At 39.2% G+C, this 20,880-nt stretch overlaps 1 protein-coding gene across 1 annotated transcript; it reads left to right on the top strand.

The window, feature by feature from the left end:
* Positions 1 to 649: 649 nt before the first annotated feature.
* Positions 650 to 17,339, top strand: snx18a (sorting nexin 18a). Its single transcript, XM_046841349.1, has 2 exons — positions 650 to 2,436; positions 16,022 to 17,339. Exons 1-2 carry the CDS (start codon positions 969 to 971, stop codon positions 16,273 to 16,275), a joined length of 1,722 nt encoding a protein of 573 aa, XP_046697305.1. The 5' UTR covers positions 650 to 968; the 3' UTR covers positions 16,276 to 17,339.
* Positions 17,340 to 20,880: the final 3,541 nt, after the last annotated feature.

Genomic DNA, 20,880 nt, shown 5'->3' with positions numbered 1-20,880 from the left:
GAGGTTGGTCATTTTAATAAACTTATCTTCTGTAGTAGATGTAGCTTCTTGATGAGAGCCTGTTCATCATAGTGTTTGATGGTTTTGGTGACTGCACTTAGAGGATACTTTTAAAGTTTTGTGATTTTTCACACTGACTGATCCTTATTTCTTATAGTAATGATGGTCTGTCTTTCCTCTATACTTAACTGAGTGTTTTCTTGCCCTATCATGGATTTGTTCAGTAGTTGCAGTAGTAGCACTAATAGGGCTTTTGACTTCACTGCACAAGACACCTGACCGTCTAAAGCACATGAAGAGGGCAAGAATTGTCACAAATTAACAGTTGACTATGACACACGTGTACTGAAACCCATTCCATCCATTGCACAACCATGTGAATCTGATGAGAGAATTGCCAAGCTGTCATCAATGGCAAAAGATTTGCTGATTTGGACAATGTAACAAAAAAAACACATTCTATTCTATTCTATTCTATTCTATTCTATTCTATTCTATTCTATTCTATTCTATTCTATTATTATTACTTAGAAAGTTGCCATGAAACTGAGGTCCCTGTTGAGTTCAGTGTTAGCCCCGCCCACTCAATGGTGCTCAGCGGTCTGATTGGTGGTGGGTCTCCACCCACTATGACGTCAGGCGCCGTGGTGGAGAGACGACCGCGCGTGTAAACCTCCAGTCTCACTGCGAGCGGAAAGTCGCGCGTTGGATGTGGTTTTCTCCTCCTCTTCCTCGTGTAGCGTCATAACAAATATTAGAAAGCCGTCCGTTGTTCACAGGCTCGGAATAAGAGGTGGCAGTTTTCTCTCTTTGGATAGACGGTTAAAGCGGACGATTCGGATTGCGGCGAGGCAGAAAACAAAAAGTTGAGCGGCGCGCGCGAGAGTGTTGGGTTCCTTTGGCACGGTTAGCACAGCTAGCTAAAGAGTGGACATTCTATAGGTGAGCGTATTATATTGAGTTTTGCAATGGCGGACCTACGGGCGAGAGTGTTGTACGACTTTGCTTCGGAGAACCCTGGAGAGATAACGGTGAAGGAGAATGAGGTGGTGAGTCTGTACAGTGAGCAGGACATTGAGGGCTGGCTGGAGGCGCTGAACGCGAGCGGCCAGAGAGGACTCATCCCTGCGTCCTATGTAGAGATCGTGAAGGGCGAGAAATCCTCTTCTTATAACAACAACACCGCTGTGGATGCACACCAGCTCACTCAAAGGCCCAACAACATCTCCATGGGAAACTATCCATCAACTTTAACAAGTGGTTTCCCAGCACCACCTCCACTACAGCAGCCCCAGCACAGTTACCCAGCCAGCCAGGGGAGTGATGATGACTGGGATGATGACTGGGACGATAGCTCCACAGTAGCTGATGAACCTGGTGTTACGCGTGCGGGTTTCCACGATTTGGAAAACAACGGAGTCAACACCTACAGGGTGTCCACGGCGTCCATGGCGCGGGGCGGCAACGCTCAGCAAGCCAAGAGTTCAGCTACGGTCGGCAGGAACCTCAACAGGTTCTCGACTTTTGTGAAATCAGGCGGCGAGGCGTTCGTGCTCGGGGAAGCATCCGGCTTTGTGAAGGACGGCGACAAGATCTGCGTGGTGATGAGTCAGTATGGTCCAGAGTGGCAGGAAAACCCATACCCTTTCCAGTGTACCATAGACGATCCGACCAAGCAGACGAAATTTAAGGGCATGAAAAGCTACATCTCGTATAAACTAACCCCGACACACACGCAGAACCCGGTGAATCGAAGATATAAGCATTTCGACTGGCTGTACGCTCGGTTGGTTGAGAAGTTCCCCGTCATCTCAGTTCCTCACATCCCAGAGAAGCAGGCGACAGGCCGGTTTGAGGAGGATTTCATTTCGAAGAGGAGGAAAGGTCTGTTATGGTGGATGAACCACATGACGAGTCACCCGGTGCTGGCCAGGTGTGATGTTTTCCAACACTTTCTCACCTGCAGCAGCACCGACGAGAAGAGCTGGAAGCAGGGAAAGAGGAAGGCGGAAAAGGACGAGATGGTCGGAGCGAATTTCTTCCTGACCATCAGCACGCCGGCCACGTCGCTCGACTTCCAAGAAGTGGAGAGCAAGATAGACGGGTTTAAGGGCTTCACCAAAAAAATGGACGATAGCGTGATCCAGGTGAATGCCACGCTCAATGAGTTTGCAAGGAAACAGATCACTGGATTCAAGAAGGAATATCAGAAAGTCGGCCAGGCGTTTAAGTGTCTGAGCCAAGCTTTCGAACTTGATCAGCAGGCGTACTCAGCCGGTCTGAACCACGCGATCGCATACACTGGTGAGGCTTACGAAGCCATCGGAGACTACTTTGCAGAGCAACCGAGACAAGACGTGGACCCGGTGTTGGATCTCCTCGCACTGTACCAAGGACACCTCACCAACTATCCAGACATCATTCATGTCCAGAAAGGTATGTAGCACATGCTTATATTTTTTGTATCCAGAGGGACTCAATTAGTTGCGCTCGTCTAAGCCACAGCGGGTGTTTGCATGAACCCATTTGTTTGCTTGAAACCCACAAGTCCTGCTCCTGGTTTCGTTTCACTGCCAGGTCACATGGACTGTGTCTCTGCTGACGTGACATGTGTGTTTTTCCATTGGGGACCTACTGACAGTGTGTGTTTCTTTGTGGAACATAATCCACTGTTTACATAGTGTTGCTGATAGTACCACTGTAGCAGCAGACTTCGGAGTCTGGGTAATTAACAGTGTGCCAGATTCAGAGTCAGTCATATGTTCAGACATTTCAAACTATAGACAAATTCACAAGAGCTGTTTTCAATTGCACGTTACAGTAACTGCTTTCAAGACGTGTAAGAGTCTAATAAGATTTTGATATGGCAACTGTAGGGCTAACGATTATTGTACTAATCGATTTATCGATTGTTGCTCAGAATAATAAGCAAAACTGCAGACTGTATATCTATATCACGACCGTGTCAACAGTTTGTTGGATCATTACATCACGGTGAAATAACATTTTCCTTATCAGAATCTGACCTTAAAACTGTAGCCCGTATGGACTCTTATGCTTTGTCTAGTAGCATAAAAGCTGATTAAAAACGTGACTCGGATCCACAGACTGACTCACCCCATACTTTGTTACTAGAGAACAGGGGTGAACACAATGCTCCTGATTAGTGCTTCAACTGTTCGTGTCAGCCGAAGTAATCCTGACCTAAACTTGAACTGAACTCTCATATGAACTTGCATATTATTCTGGAAACTTATCCTCATCACTTCAGCTCATAACTTGGTCTCAAACAGCTATGCATAGGATTTGCCCATGATATTTTTAAGCAAATGTAGTTAGTACTATTTCCCAGATGTAAAATATCTCGTGGTCTGCTTTAAACCACTTCACCCCTGAGCTTCCTGAAGGGAGTTTCTAAAGATCAGTGCACCATGGACACTATAAATGCACCATGCAGTGACTTATGTTGATAACAAGGAATGTGTCACAGACTGATATGTGATTGCTCACCTTTTCTTCTTTGGGATCCCAGTCTCATTTTTTACTAGGGGGAAAAAAGGGTCTAGAGTACCATGCTTTGTGTACGTATCTGTATTTGTTCAATCTGAATAAAGGGTTTAATTGTGTGTAAGGTCACAGAGCCCCTGTCTGGTTCTGTGTTTGTTTTTGAGGAAATTTAGGTGGCGATTTGGATTTTGGTTGTTTTGAATAACAAAACATCAGATCATGGCGCTTCCGCTATGACAGGCAAGGGATGGTTCGTAGACAAACTCCTATAAATACAATCAGATGTTTTGATTAAACAAAAGTACAGAGACATAACTTCTGAGAGGTGGTCTGGTGGCAAGACACCGTGCTGACTCTTGAGTTTGTCACTTTGATTGTTTACTCTTTAAGTCTAAAAATCTTCTAGGCTAAAAATCCTGCCAGTTTGTAGCAAAATGCCAGAATTAAAATTTTCCGACTTTTTTTGTTTTTGTTTTTTGGCATATGATTATATCAGTTTAACAATACAGGAGTGGTTCCCTGTAATCAGTTCTCCTCTCACATGTGACATTTGTTTACTCACAGCCGCTATTTAGGTTTTAGTTTTTCAAGAGTATAATGAGCTAAACAACTCAGCCTGTTTCTCTACATAGTAATCCTACAAGAACATTTATTTCGACATCATGCGTAGCACAAAGAATCCACATACCTCGAGTCACAAGGTGTGTACAAACACAAATTGGTGTGTGATGAACACGAAAGTATTCAGTAGCAGCTTGGGTGTTCAGGAAATGGTTTTATTTTTGTATTTATATTGACAGTCAGGAAATAAATAAATAAATTAGGATGCCTTTATTGACTTTTTTTTTTAAGGTGTGATTTCCTGCTATGACTTTAGAACAGCCTTCAAACCCAGCCATTAGGGTCGCACAATGTATTGGAGAAGGATGATTCGCTGTGGCGACCCCTACCGGGAGCAGCCGAAAGAAGACGACGACGACGACGACTTTAGTCTTAGCCTTCAGTGTGATTTTGTGGCTGGTTAGAAAGCCAATATTTCAAGCGGTATATTATGCAACATAGAAATATTATCTAGTACTGGGTGGTGGTAGCTCAGTGGCTAAGACGTTGGTCATAAGTGCAAATCCCAGTACACCAAGCTGCCATTCCTGGGCTCTTGAGCAAGGTTTTTAACCCTCGACTGCTCAGTGTGTAAATTAAACATGTTGGCCAAATGCCATCAATGTTCATGTAAAAATAGTATAATTGTTTTTAACTACCTGGTAATTACTGTGTATGGAAAAAAAATCCTAATTGAACAGCAGAGTTTGTTTGTGTGTGTTTAAACTTTTGCACAAGTGCCCTATTGTATAATGTTTTGATCCTGTTCTGTATTTTGTATTCTGCTTTTGCTGATGAACAATTGGAGTTGTAAATCATTCTGTACTCCACCCACAATTTCACATTTAGCACCAGTGACATTGAACACAACACCCCAAAGGAAACCACAGCGTATCTATTAACAGTAACGAGGCGAGCTAGTAAAAGCAGACCAGTGTTGTTCTGAAGATTAGCTTTTTTTTTTCTCTCTCTCAATTGAAGCCATCTTTCCGAGAGAATAGGAAGAACCTTGGTTGGGATTTGGGTCATGTCATCCTGTATGAGATGAAGAAGCTCAGTCATTTCTTTTGCTTTCGGGAAGTAACTGAGTCTGAGCAACGTTTCGACACAATCACAAATTATTGAAGTGTAGTTACAAACACAGTTTGATTTGACTCATGATTCTTTGGAACTTTGCAGTCCCTTTCTTCTGCAATACAGATCGCAGTGGTCCAGGGCTGATGTCATTTAAAAGGTCCTGAAGATCTCGTTTTAACCCTTAAGTGCAAATGTACTGTATAATGCGTGTCGCTAAATTCACAAGTCCCGATGATTGCAGGTTAAGGTGCAGAAGGGATCAGTGTGACCATGTGATCAGATTCTGCCCTGTATATTTGAACTCTATAAGTAATGCAGACTGGTACCTTAGCGGTTCAAACGGTGCAAATGCATTATTTGCAGAGTTATCGCACGTTTCCACGATGCGCAGTTACAGTTTTTCTGTGTCTACCACTACAAATTAATTTGAGGCCATAGACTAAATATTTAAACGTCTTTAAAATGTGATTTTTGATCAATACAGATGCCCTTTTTGGTGGATTGTGTCATTTGTTTTTTGTTTTTTTGCACCTGTCTATAAGCCTACCAAGAAAGTCATAGTTTACTGTCTTCCTCCTTCCTTTCACAACTATTTCTCTCTGGAGTTTTTTTTTTGGCATCGTCGTGCATTTAAAAATCACCATCGGTGAAGTTTTCTCCCGATGCTGTGCAGCTCAGAACACAGGTGAAGTGCGTTTTTTCATGCCCGGTTGTTTTTAGCGTGACGAATGATTCGAATTTCCTGTAGACAGTCCGAGTGAGCGGCAGGTCAAACGTCAGAGGAACCTCATCCATATTTATGATGTGGTGCGGCCCGATTCAGTGGGAGCGCATCTGATTTAATATAAAGTATTTAATTGGTTCACCTGAACCCGTTCTGCAATTTCATTGGTCTAATGTTATGGGGCTCAGTTTTTTGGCATGAAGTTTGTGAAACCGGGAAAAAAAACCAGGAAAAATTACATAAATTAGCCGCTTCATTGTTCAAGCCGCGGGGGTTCAAAGTGAGGGAAAAAAGTAGCGGCTTATAGTTCGGAAAATACGGTAATAAGAATAAGAATCCTTTATATAGTTGCCATTTTATACAGCATTGTTAGATTTTTTTATTAGCTGAGTTATATTGCATGGAACAGCCATTGAAGCTGGTATGGCAATACATTTTTATACAAACAAAGAACAAAGGGTAAATTAAACATGAACTGTGCGTGATATTGATCTTTGTCACTATAAATCATTACTGGCCTTTAGTGCACATCCTCATCTTTCAGGAATGCGATTTCCTCTGTTCCCATTAACGAGAGGTTAAAAATTCTGAAGAAAATTATGTTCTGCTTAAAACTTATGTCGATATAAGGAAATGGTCCAGCATGTGACCACAGTTCATTCTACATTTTCAGGAAAACTGTCTACATCAACAGATTTTCCAGCTGTTCTTACAAAAGGGTGGACGAATGTGCTGAGTGGGGAACACGTGTTTCCTCTCTCTACTCTGATCCACTAGTCTGTTAAAGGTCTCTATTAAACTCTTTCATATGGTGGCTTTAACCTTCTCTTTAGATTGGTATCGACTCAGTGCACAAGTGGTTATGTTCTGTATAGGCGGCTTAAAAATTGTATTTAGACTCTGGGACAGTGATTAAAGCCATTACCAGTTTTGGATAGAACTGTATTTTACAGTGTAGAGACTCTTTGTTTTGATTATTTGTTTCACTTCAATTCTCTGTATATTTTTTTTAGGAAAAATGTAATGAAAAAATCACATACAACGAAAAAAAAATTTTCTGTCTAAAACGAAATAAATCTGTATCCGCACACATGCAAAAGTTTGTGTAGCCGGCCCATGAACAACCTTCATCATCGCAAGGTATTAATAGTCTGAATTGTAACAGCATTTATCAGCCTCAGGAAACAATGCCCAAGAGCAGACACATTTGCTCTCGCACCCCGCTAAGTTAAACGAGTAAGCGGAAGAAGTTCAATAGGCGCAAACTAAAGACATCGGGGACAATATCTTCGTGAAGACAAAACCACCTTCACAATCTTGCATCCTCTTTGCGGTTTCAGATCAGCTGCCCCTTTCAAGTGCACAGCTGCAGGTGGTGCTTTTAGATCTTACAGTTTGCACAACTGCAGGAAGTGCACAGTGCCAGCAGCATGAACTTTTGAAGGACACGAACACACATTAGAAGTGCAAGAAAAAGGGCAGATTAGTGCAGTGCATTCAGAAAGAATTCAGGCGCCTTGATTTTATTTATATATTTCTTTTTTCACAGCAGTCATAACTCCATATCACATACTGGCAGAGCAAAAAGCAGATTTTGACCAAAAAAGCCAATTGTTAGTCTGGTTGAGCTCTAGAGACCATGTGCAGGAGCTGGGAGAAACTTGCTGAAGGTCAACCATCACTGCAACACTTCACCAACCTCGGCTTAAGAGCAGTGTAACCATCTTCAATGGAATAATGCAGAGATGGTCGACCTTCTGCAAGTTTCTTCCATTTCCACACATGATCAGTGGAGCTTAACCAGTGTGGCCATAACAGAATGTTAACAATGAAGAGATCTGAATACACTGTACAGTGAAATCAATACAAAGCTTTGGAATGACTCGGCTTGAGCGTGCCTCGATTGTAATCACCGTAGCCTTGGTTGTTGTGTGTTTGGTTGTGAAGTCATTTGCACAGTGATAGAAGTACGCCTAGGAGCAGTGTTTTATTATAGAATGCCAAATTTACATTGATTTAAGTCAATTTTGTTGAAAGATATTAAGTACATTTTTTTAGCTGCCTCTGCTATTTTTTTTGTATCTCTTTTGTTAGTTTTAATATGGTATACCCAACTATTACAGCTTTAGCAATTGAAGGCTATATGATATTTTGTTTGTGTGTGTTGGGCAAACATTTTAGTATCTTTACCCTTGAGTTAAAATGTTCTCTAATTCTTTTACCTAATCCTACCATAGTTTATCTTTAGTTTCTTATGTGCACTAATGTACACTTGATATTAATTTCTTATCTTGAATTTTGGCCTTTAGAGTGAACTGTAGTTTAAATCCTACAATAGTGAACACAATCTGCAATATTTGTCTTTAGGCTTCTTTTCATTGTAGAATTTTTTCCCCCCTCATGTAATGAGTCTATAGTCGAGCTGCTTATATCAGTAGGGTATCAGATTCAGTATGAAAAGCAGCTGTTGCTTTTATTTTTATAGAACACGTGGCATCAAACTTGTTATTTCAATTTTCTTCACCTTCAGCAGGATGTGGTAGATTTTGCTCGCTCAGATTCACGGCTCTCTTCCTAAGTAGAGGATTTAATGACAATCACATCACTTTAATCTGTACTTCTGCTATGTGTGTGTGTGTATATATATATATTTATATAAAATATACAGTGTGCAATTTCGATCCTTGCAAGGGATATGTTCTATGATCTTTTGCAAGTAACAAAAGATTGCGAGGTTTTGACTCCTTTGCTGGTTCCTTCTTTAAGGGGAATTGTACATTTACTGTAAACTCAACAAGAATTGTGAATTTACTTTTTCATTAATGAATTACTTGTCATAAATGTTTTATTTACTATTTTAAATTAATAATACAATAATAAAATAATTTTTCAAAATTTAAATAAAAATTATTTAAATTTGTTTTTTTTTTCCAAAATGTTCTAATTTATTCGTACAAACTTTGTTGTGAAATGTTACTCCAAACTTTTAAACTTTTGAGTTACTCTTAGTCTGGTTTCAAATGAAAAGTCACAAACTGTCAAGGCTGCGTGTGTCAAGGCCACAAGTATCGAGGTTCCACTGCATATATGTGTGTGTGTGTGTGTGTGTGTGTTTGTTTTTTTGTTTTTTCATACTTATAGTCAGATTATTTTTTTAATATACGTTTATATTTTATTTATTTTTACGTTACTTTAGTCTTTTATTCTTTTTTATCTTATATTGTATTTCTTTCATGTTTACAAATTGGACAGGTATAAAAGCATTTCACTATATGTCGTACTCTCTATGAATGTGACAAATAAAATTCGAATTTGAAATGTTGCCGTGACGATGGTCAAAAGTAGTGGTGAGAGGCATCTGTCACTTGCTCTTTAAAATTTTTTCTTTCTCGTTTTTTTTTATTTTATGAGAAGGCTTTATCTAAGTGCAGATTTAGAAGCATTTACACTGAATGAACCAAATTAAAACAGAAAAATAAAATCTGACTTCCAGATGCTGGTTATTTACGTCGTGTGTCTCTAATGAACAGACTGCTGTTGCCAGAGGTCTGTATGTGCAGTGTTTTTTTAGGGGGGATGGGTGATTTAGGAATGTCCTGCATGTTTCCCTTCAGTGAGAAAGGAAGTCAAACATCTGGGTCGCTGAATTCTTTTGGTGCTACGTGACGCTGCACAAAATAAAACGTATGTCTATAAGACAGATTTAAATATACAGTGTTAAAATAACTGTTATACTTTACTCTTTGATCGGTCAGAAGTTAATATTCATGAGTTTGTGCTAATATATTAACATTTCAGACATTTGATATGGTGACGTCTGTAACTCGAACCATAACATGACTATAAACGATAAAAAGTACAACTTCTGAATAAAGATTTACAGTAATGTGCCATTGGATGTGATGCAAGAATAATACAACATTTTTCTGGAACAAAAATCTCACTATCGGATTTAAATTGCCCCAGTGGCATGCATATGCTTAACATTAACAAATCTACTGTGTATAATAATTGATGTTAATTAGGTCATTAATGTGACATCTGCAGGGTCTCATGATGCACAGTGTTCAACTTGTAGGTATAAAATTCCAGCCTTAAAATATCCAGAATCTCTAGTACTATGATGGTATTTGCGTTGGAGCTCTGTGTAGAGTGGACATAGATAACTGTATCCAAGCTACAAGCCTGAAACATGTTATCAGTTCCGACGTTTTTAGATAACGAGTGAAAGAGAACGCATGATGACACATTTTTATCAATGCTGTGTGATTTGTTAAAATCAGTGTGTTATTTTACTCACAAAGGAAGTCTGCTTCTGCGCTTGGTGCTGACCTGATTGACTCACGGAGCCAGTTAGTTTTAGTTTTATTGCATTTTCATCCATGGCTAATGTAACAAAACTTGGTCTTAAGCAGTATTCTGATCTTAAACTCATATTCTGATTATATGTGTCTTATTTCCTATTGTAGAACAATCCATTAGTATTAGTATAAGCTTCTATATGCTGTAGAATTCATTCTTTTGTCACAATTCTTCCTTTTTTCAACAGTCATATCAATAAATACAAGAATTACCAGTTTTATTAGCAGCCACATGTGCTCACATCATAAAATGATGTGTTATGCTTTGGATCATAATCAGTTCCTTCCCCTTTCCATGCTCTGCTCGTCCCTTCATTCTAGTTAATCAAACACCAGTCTGTCTGAGGCCTTTCAATTTTATACATCTTTTGGCATCTGTATTTAATGGTGAAATCCTCTCATGATTGTTTACTTTGACACAGATCTTGATCAAGAGTTGTAAAGGTTTCTTTTTTTCCTTTTTTCTCTGTCATTCACCACGGTAGATTTTCTAAAGTCTTCTAAACCTTTTGTTGTTTTTGAGGTCATCAGGGACTCATTTCTTTTAAGGATGTAGCAGATATTTAATTAAGCTATACCTTATGGTTTTGCTGTTGGTTTGGGTTAATTGTTAGCATTATTTCAGCCTAACGATTGCTTGTTTTAACTAGACTTTATATGGATTCTTAATGCAAATTCCATACCATACAACTCCAGACCAGTGATGCAAATATTCTTCAATTTCACAATAGTGAGAGATTAATGATGGACCTTTTGACCTTTTGTAAGTGTATGTGTAATATATATATATATTTTGTACTTGCCATATATATTTACATATATGCCTTATAATATTAACAACAATGGATCCTTTTAGAAAGTGTTAATCTATTTTGTAAACTATACATTTATTTATAATCACTTTGCATGTGTTTGTAGTAGTTATTTAGCCATTTCTCCCTCTTCTTCATTTTGATGTCTGTTTTTTTGTTAACTCGTACAGGGAACATGCAGAAAAACAAACTGAGAATTCAAAATTTCTTATTCAAGCCTAACGTGAAACCACCCATCCTTGTATTGCGAAAGGAAACAGAAACCTGTTTCCTGCGTGTTGATTTCGAACTGGGATTGAACTGAATGGACGACACATGAATTGCAATAGCTCTTTCCACACATCTGGTTTAAAGTGTTTATGAAAGCGGTGCTACTCACTGACTTCCAGGCTGTTAACATAATTAATAATATCATGATCAGCTCCTATGATTTCAAGAATTCACTCATTTTGTATTCACCCCCAAGTGGTTATGTAAAAGTGTCCATTAGCTGTTGACGCACAGCTGCTGGAGATTCTGTTCGAGTGTTGCTGCAAGAGGATACGTCACTTGGTTCGGACTTTTTGTGTGCTAAATCGCTGCTTTGTTTACTGCCTGTCAGTGTGTCGTGAGGAGTCTGTGTGCTGCTTAAATTAAACTTATTCCACGAAGCTCAGTCTCTGTCTGACCACTGTGCTCTAACCTCACTGCCAGGAGCTCCTGGTACAGAGTTACGCAGCTGGATAAAGTCAGTGCACACTTGATTTGCTCACTCTATCTAATCGTTTCCTGTAGGATTTTATTTTAGTGAGTCAGGCCTGGTCTGGTGTTCTCAGACACTGGCAGGTGGCTAAAATGAAACTGGTATAACTATTATTAGCTTCTCAGTGCTGGCGTTTTTTCTGTATGATTTGCAGAGATGGTGTTGATGGGTAGGAGATGTGCCTGATCCTGCCACAGGGTTTTCAGTAAAAGTGTTACACTCAAAATAACTCTTAATATCTTTTTTAGTTTAGTTTTAAAGAAGAATCCGGTTTTAGGATTATTACTATGCTAAGTTTATATTTAGAAATAAGTTTATTAGAGGGACAGTGCATGTAGGACGTTTTGGAGACAAGGTGAGGGAGGCGAGATTGAGATGGTTTGGACATGTGCAGAGGAGGTAAATGGGGTATATCGGTAGGAGAATGCTGAGGATGGAGCCACCAGAAAGGAGGAAAAGAGGAAGGCCAAGGAGAAGGTTTATTTATGGATGTGGTGGGGGAGGGGGGGGGGGAATGGTGACGGATGAGCTGCTGTGGCAACCCCTAATGGGAGAAGCCCAAGGAAGACTATACTAAATTAATACAAATTATTTTACTTATTAAATAGTGATTTTTCTCTGAGAATATATTATTATATCATTACACATATTATATACTTCTTATACTTATATTCTTGCTTCCATAGCAAATTTGTTAACCAATTTGTCTTCCAGATCTGACGCAGTATTTTGCGTCATGACCTCAGCTTAGAGAAAGGCAGGTGTGTACTCGTCTCTCGTGTCGAGCTCTCTTGCTAATTTCAGCGTCACCTCCCATGCAAAAATCCCATAACACAGGAGCACATGCATCTAGCACTGTTACAGCTTAAATACTAGCGGTACTAAAGCATGCTCTAAGCTCACATGTAAAAATACGGACCAGCAATAGCAAAGATTTGAACCAGACAGAGAATTTCATAACCAAAGACAACTTGTGCAACTTGTATATGCAAGCTAGGCCTGAGATAATTGATGACAATATCACGAATTGCAGATGGAGTCCATCTATCGCTTTAGTTGTTGCATAGGACTGTCAGAAAACACAGTGTCTGCAGCTTAAAGTCAAATGAACGTGTGCTGTACCTTGTAATTTGTGTTTCCTTTTCCTGTTCCCTGTTTTGCATCTTTTTAACACGCGTCATGCCGTCTTATTATTTGACCAGTGCCTGCGTGTGCAACATGCAGTACTCGTATCACTTACTGGTGGTTTACTGCACATGATCAAAACTTAAACCTTAAAGAAGTTAATTTTTTCTGGATAGATATTGTTTCCGATGCTGCAAAATCCTTTTTATAAACAGTACATGTCACATTTGGAAGGAAAGTGATGGCTCTGTGGTTAAGATGTTGGACATCTGTTCAGAAGGTTGTGTGTTCAAGTCCCAGCAGCACTTAGTTGCAACTGCTGGGCCCTTGAGCAAGGCCCTTAACCCTCAACTACTCAGTTGTATGAGGAGATAATTGTGAGTCGCTCTGGATAAGTTCTTCTTCCAAGCGCTGTAAATGTAAAGTCTGAATGAGTTAATTGCGCACACTAGATGTTTATACACACTGACACTGTTATGGTGGTGCTGTTCGATGGAAAGAATTTAGAGGTTTACTACATCGTTGACAAGTTCGATTGTGACGTTTTGGTTAGAACTTATCTACACTGTAAGAGCTGAGAATATCGCATTGCTTCACTTCTGTTCCTGCCAGGAACTCGAAAACACTAACGCAAGGTTAAACCTCTGAGACACAAAAGATCTGGCATTAAATTCAGTTTTTAAGTGACTGTCCAGCCTTTACATGTTAGTATGTGTGTGTAGTTGTTTAAATTGTTTTGTTTTGTTTTTTCACCAGGACGTTTTTTTGTTCTAATAAGATCATGTACTGTATGCGTAAATCACGTGTGATTGCGATTCTGAACTCGAGGGCATATGTTAATATTTCAGTGTTTGCCAGCTGCCCATGGATTAGTAAAATCTTGCTCATGTTCTTATGTGAACAGTTTCGATGTCTGACATGCAGTTATTCTGAGTGCAATGTTGTTGTTCTTTATCACACACAGCTTTATCGAAGCTATTAATAGACCTGAAGATATAGTCTTTAGTAGTAAGAACCATTAAGGCATCCTGAACAGGGTTTATTCTTCCTGTGGCTCTTCACCTTCTAATGCTTCTCAGTTGCACTTCTCACTTGCATTAAAAATTCTGGGAGGGGTTAATAGCTGAACAGTAAAAATGCTTAGTTCAAGGCTGCTCTGCACTGTCGAACAAAAACTTTTGGTTTGCGTTTAGTTGCTTTTTGTTCTCAAATGAACCTCATAACAGATTTTTTTTAAAATGCAAAAACAAAACAACACCAGCTTTTTAACTCTCCATTAGTATGTAACTTTTGTGTAAAATGGTCATGCATGAATACATCATACTTTCAGTTGGTACATAAATAGATGTTAAACATAGGAGGGGGGGTTTACAAGCGGTAATTTCTTCCAGTGGATGTGTTGCTAAGTATTGACTAGGTTGGGTGTCTAAAGTTTGTACATTTATTTCATAAAAAATAGGGCAGCGGTGTGTTAACATTTGACAGTCACTTCTTCGATAATACAAAATAAATAAAATACACTGTATGGACAAAGATTTATGGACACCTTACCATATCATCTCAATCCACATTTAGTCCGCACATTTTAGTCTGTAAGAATAACCTCCATTCTTCTGGGAAAAATTTCCTCTCCATTTTGCAGTGTGGTCACAGAGGGCAAAAGAGCTTTAATAAGCATTAAGTGGTCTGGGGTCTAATCAGCGTTCCATTTTATCCCTAAGATGTTCATTAGTGTTGAGGTAAGAGCTTTATAGAAGGCCACTCAAGAGCTTCCACTCCAACCCAAGTAAAGCATATTCTGAATGAGCACAAATCTCCAAAATCTAGTGGAACATCTTCCCAGAAGAGTGAAGGTTATTAGAACATCAAATAAGGACTGTGGAATGTGATGCTAAAAAAAAAAAGCACATCCATATCTTATGGTCAGGCATCCGCAAACTTTTGATCAAATAGTGTATACTAAAATACGTTGTGCAGCATCGTGTGTGTTGACTTCTAGATTCATTACAAGCTTTTGTAGCAGCCTAAAAACATGTAGAGCCCATATTATAATGGCATCAATGTAGTATTAGAGTAGACATTAAAAAAAAAATTCTTCCAAGCAAAAATCAGTTACTGTGAGTTATTACATAAGAGCCTTTTTCCCCCATAATTTTGTCTTCGACATTTTTACTTAAGTAATTTATACTGACGTATAGAGCTTGTGCTTTAATGTTTGCTAAGGGCTGTGGTCATTTCCAAATGTGTCGGTTATTGAGAAATGTGCCGGTGTAAAGTAACAGTGTGTGTAAGCAGTTGTGAAAAACCAAACATCACTATGTGCTGACTGCACAAATGCTTCTCAGTGTAGGATTTTATACCATTTTTATTGGATCTCAGGCTTTTCTGTCACACACACACACACACACACACACACACACACACACACACACACACACACACACACACACACACACACACACACATATAGTACTCCCCTGTTTATAGTGGTGTTTACGTTCCAAAATGTTATGTATACAGTACTGTACTGTATTTTACTTCATTTTATAATTAAGAATCATATGTTCATTCATAAATTTCTATAATTCAACATTAAACTCCATAAAAACAATTCATTATAAGTTTTTTGGTCTATCGTGCTATCCGAGAGAGACAGGGAAAATCAGCCAAACAAATTAGTTATGTGGCAAATGCAATTCCGCGATAATTCAAACCGCGGTAAAGCGGGGGATTACTGTATTTTTATATATATGCAGGTTATACATGTACACAAATGAATTAATAGATTAATGAGACATCAAGATAAATATAGATTTGTTTCTGGGAATACGTGTAATCAAACATCCAACCAAACAAATGCTGAGTTTATTTTGTGTATTTATTCAAAATCTGTGGAACATACGGCAGCAGTTATTATTCACCAGAGGGTATAAAATCCAAACATATAATGAGATGGTGCCGTCTTATTACAGTGGGCGTTAATGAAAAAAATCGGAAAGCCGTCTCACGCTTGTCTCCTTGCTCTATACATGTTCGTATTGTTCTAACATCTAACGCCACTGTGTTCCTGCAGGTGCTCTGACCAAGGTAAAGGAGAGCCAGAAACACGTGGAGGAGGGCAAGATGGAGCGGCAGCAGGCGGAAGGCATCGCCGAGCGCTGCAGCATCATCTCATTCGCCACGCAAGCCGAGATCCAGCACTTCCACCAGATCCGCGTGCGCGACTTCAAGGCCCAGATGCAGCACTACCTGCAGCAGCAGATCAGCTTCTTTCAGAAAGTCACAGGCAAGCTGGAGGAGACGCTCAGGCAGTACGACAATGCCTAGATCTACCACACGCCCTTCATTCTTTATCCAGGAGCAAGGTGAACTTTAGCCAGGCTCTATTTTGGCAATACGCTAAACTCGAGAGAACTTTCCTCTCTGATAATTCTGCAAGTTCCTTAGCAACAAGATAAACCTCTTGGCACTGCTTAATGGGGCTAAAAAAAAGCATGGGGGGGGGGGAGTATGTGACAAGATAGCATTGACCCTCTCTATGAGAGAGTCATTTCTAGGTAAAAGGGCGAGGGCAGACGCTTGTGACAGCTAGGAGAATGTTGCTTTACAGCTCTGTGGAACTAATAGCGCTCAGGATGACAAGCATTCCATCGGAAAGCACAATTTCCGCTTTACTAACGTAGTTCACTTACAAACATCTGATCATTAATCACGCCAGGACCTCCAGCTCTGTTCGGTGCCAACCTTCAGAACGCTCGAGCGCTTCCATGCTAGCAGATCTCATTCGACATGTTTACAGAGATCTGATGAATAGCTGTCTTCACATTGCCGTGCCTTTCAACCCTGCCTTTACTGATATTTTTTATAATTTCGTTTAATTATTGTTAAATATATAGGATATATTTTACTTTATTTTACTAAGATGTTTTATAGGCTTTTTTCTTTTTTCTTTTTTGGACCCTGGCTGCTAAAGTTCCTGTGAGTTTTCCATCAAGACATGGGAACTTAAAAGGGAATTCTGCCCTTATTCGGCTCTCGGACTGATTTTTTCCCACGATATTTTCAGTATCAGTTCCGGAAACAGGATTAAACACAAAACCCAGGGCCCTGGGTTGATTATCCAATCACTATATAAAAATATTCCCCTGACACACGGATCAGAGACACAGGGATTGAAATAAACCACGAGATAACAGACTAAAACATCCAGCTCCACTTCTCTTCCATTTCATCTTGGATGCATCAAATAAACCGGACATCAACATCCGGAGAGGACTGACAATTTCATTTATTTCCTAATAAATCTTTTAATTTAACATTGCAGTTGAGAAATCACTGTGTTTGTTCAGAAATATTTCCTTTTTACCCAAAAATAAAACCCCGCACCATGACTCAGTCGCAACTATAAAGTCTCTTCTTTCTGAAATGTGTTTGTTTTTCAGTAGGTTGAACTGATTACTCCAGGAAATGAGTTCACTGCTGTTTTTAACTGCTGTGTTCTCAAAAGTCTCATCAGATTTGACTTTAGTAGTCATCTGGGATGATGACACCCACAGCGTACTACAAGCATTTTTTGCCTACACGTTTATACAGACATTTATTTGGTGTCTTATGTCAATTATAGCGAGGAGAAACACAATACAAGTGCACTTCCTTTTCTAAATATGATACACATTTTCTCCTGCCTTTTTCACATCCCCTGGACACCTAATAACGCTTTGCCTTTTTGCTACACAAAGCAACGGCGTTTGTCACGCCAGATTTCTCTCTTAGATGCTGAGCGAGACTTCTCCTCGATTGTTTTTTCCTGTCTCTAAAGGAACTGCAGATGGGTTTTGTTGACTCCACTGCACATTCACTCGAAACCTGCCTCATTTCTCTGAATATCTTATTGAAAATCTCAGCTTGTTCCAGAGCACCGTTACTTGTTGACTACATTCTTATTGATACATATGTGGTCACATGCCTATTGTTGTTTTTAGCTCAGACATTTTCGGAGCTCTCAGTTACACTGAGGGTTGAGTCAAGTCGAGGTTTGGGAAAACAAGTCAGTGTTTTGGGAAGTTGCATTTATTAATAACAAACCAAAAGCATGCCTTTCCAGTTTTCTGTGTTTTTCACATCAGCTTTAGTGACTTCCTGCTTTCCATAAAGGACACCTAAGTAAACAACACGTGTGTGTTTATATCAGAAGACTGATACGCTATTTATGATGCATGGGATGTACTTCATTATCCGTTATAGAGACTGGTGGATATGTGGGGAAAATAGAACTGTTGAAAAAAACTCCAAGAAATATATGCCTTTATTGAATTTTATTAAATTATTAGTAGTACAGATGTAATAAACTCTTATCTCTTTTATAAATGGATATATTTTTGATATTAAAATGTAAACAGATATATACATTATATGGAAAAATGTATCGGGACACCTGACTTTTGCAGTCGTATGTGATTCTTACTCAAATCGTTGGAGGCACACATTTGTATAGGACGTCTTTGGATGCAGTTATGGTGTCATGTGGATTATTTGTATAAAGCAGCATGGCAGGAGTGTGTTCTTCTGCTTGTACTACAGCGATGTGTCATTTCTTTCTTAATGAATGATGAGTGATGATTAAAATGTGCCACGAGGCAGATCCCATTATCACTTTCCTTATATCACTACAAAGCACTCGTCTCCCCAATGACCTTCTCTCTCTCTCTCTCTCTCTCTCTCTCTCTCTCTCTCTCTCTCTCTCACACACAAAACACCCAGACTGTCATTTTTACAACTTAAAAATAAAAGCTGGGGCAAAAAAATTTAATTGTCAATAAAAACAAAATGCAATGATTTGCAATTCTCATAAACCCATATTTTATTCACAGTAGAACACAGAAAACATCAAATGTTTACGTTTGTTGGCTGTAGCACGTCTCAAAAAAGACTGGAAAGTAAGTGTTACTAAAAAGAAACAGCTGGAGGTTAATTGGCAACAGTAACATGATTTGGATATGAATGGCGTATCTTAGAGATGCAGAGTCTCTCGGAAGGAAAGATGAGCAGAGGTTTACCAATCTGTGAAAGACTTTATCTACAAAATGTGAACCAATTTTAGAATAATGTTTCTTTTTAGATTTTTAAAACTCTCATAATCTGCAATACAATTTAAGGATTTTGATTAGCCGGAGAAATCTCTGTGCTCAAGGGACGAGGATGCGAATCTGTATTGGATGATTGTGATCTTTGGGCCCTCACTGCATTATAAACCTCCAGAAATTACCATGTAATCTACAAATGCATGTTTGAAGTGCTATCAGCCAAAGAAGAAGCCGTAGGTGAACATGATACTAAAATGCTGCAGTCTTCTCCACTGGCCAGGATCATTTCAAATGGGCTGAACAAAGTGGAAAATTGTATGTCGTCAAACAAATTGAAATTTTAAATGTCTTTTGGAAACCATGGACATGTGGCTTATCATCAGCACTGTTGATATGAGGGTGCGTTGTTGCTGGTGGAATAGATAGCGTTCACACCTGGAAAGTCTCCATCAATGCTGGTGTGTACAGGTTTAAAACTAATGCTTCCATCCAGACGATGCCTTTTTCAGGGAAGGTCTTGCATACAGTAATTCAGCAAGACAATGCTAAACTGCATCCACTTGTACAACAGCATGTGTGCAGTCCACACCTTACACCATTTAAAAACATTTGGCACATCATGATTCCAAAAGCACGAGAAAGAAGACCCAGGACTGTTAAAATCCTGTATCAGACACAAATGAGACGGCTGTTCTCTCCCAGCAATTGGTTTCCACAATTCTCAGATGTATATGGACTGGACCCGCTTAAAATTGTCCATTTCCTCAATTTTAACTATAAATTTGTGTTTGTGAATAAAATGTGGGTTAATGAGATTTATTGATCATTGCATTTTGTTTTAATTGACATTTTACACTTGTATTTATTTATTTAATTTACAGTTGGGATTGTACCATGAGACTGCAAAAAGCATGCACCTCTGCCCTGAACTTTAAAAACATTTAACAAGAGGTGACTTTTAAGACTCTAAGAATTCTAAGAATAATACAATTTCAGTGATGTGGTCACATGGCGTCCCGAAACACTCGTTACAGTTTCGAGAGTCAACTTTTTCCGGGTTTTAGAGCGCCAATAACTACCGAAATATGCGGAAATCACCATAGCAACATGGAAATGTGACCTGTCAAAACGATCAACACAGTGGGGTGGAGTTGCAGGGAAATGTATACACAAACATAGATATGACGTATCGAAATACTCGGCACATGAAGAACAATTTCCTGTGTCCTGTAGCGAATTTTGCACCTTCAAGCACCACTTCTGAGTTTCTACGCTGATTTTTTAATACTTTGTTTTTTTTCAGTTTACAGTTTATTAAATTTATTCATGTTACAACCAAAACCTTGGTTTATGTATGTTGTTCTACAGAGATAACACACACCAGAGGAATAAAATAAAGAGAAATCTGTAGTATACCATTGAATACTTTGTACAGTGGAATCGTAGCCATTAGCCATTCTCTTCCACAGAATTAAAAGATGCAATAGCCTTAGTTTTATTGCTGTGTGTGTGTGTGTGTGTGTGTGTGTGTGTGTGTGTGTGTGTGTGTGTGTGTGTGTATTCCACTGTTTTTGTCCTTTGTTTTAAGCAGCACATGGTTTTCTAGTTAATGATAAACGGATGATATGAAACTGAATGTCGAACGGCTGCAGTGAAAACCAGCTGAGGCGCTTTTTCCTTAACCCCATCTGCCTGAAAGTGTTGCCTGCAAGATGGAAATAGTGTTTCCACTTATCAGTGTAAAGTCTGTAAGTTGCAGCTCAGTAGACGAGAGAGAAAGCTGTGAGCTCGTGTTGCGAGTGTTACGGTACTGAGAGTACTTGCTGCCTGAGGGCCATGGCGTGGGAAT

This window comes from Silurus meridionalis, chromosome 27, assembly GCF_014805685.1.
Source record: "Silurus meridionalis isolate SWU-2019-XX chromosome 27, ASM1480568v1, whole genome shotgun sequence".
Lineage (NCBI taxonomy): Eukaryota > Metazoa > Chordata > Actinopteri > Siluriformes > Siluridae > Silurus > Silurus meridionalis.
This window is presented reverse-complemented; position numbering and strand designations above follow the sequence as displayed.

Excerpts from the sequence above, each read along its gene's own strand:
- snx18a (XM_046841349.1), top strand. The coding sequence starts at position 969 with ATGGCGGACCTACGGGCGAGAGTGTTGTACGACTTTGCTTCGGAGAAC. Across the intron at positions 2,437-16,021 it reads CATCATTCATGTCCAGAAAG|GTGCTCTGACCAAGGTAAAG; the intron begins GTATGTAGCACA and ends GTGTTCCTGCAG.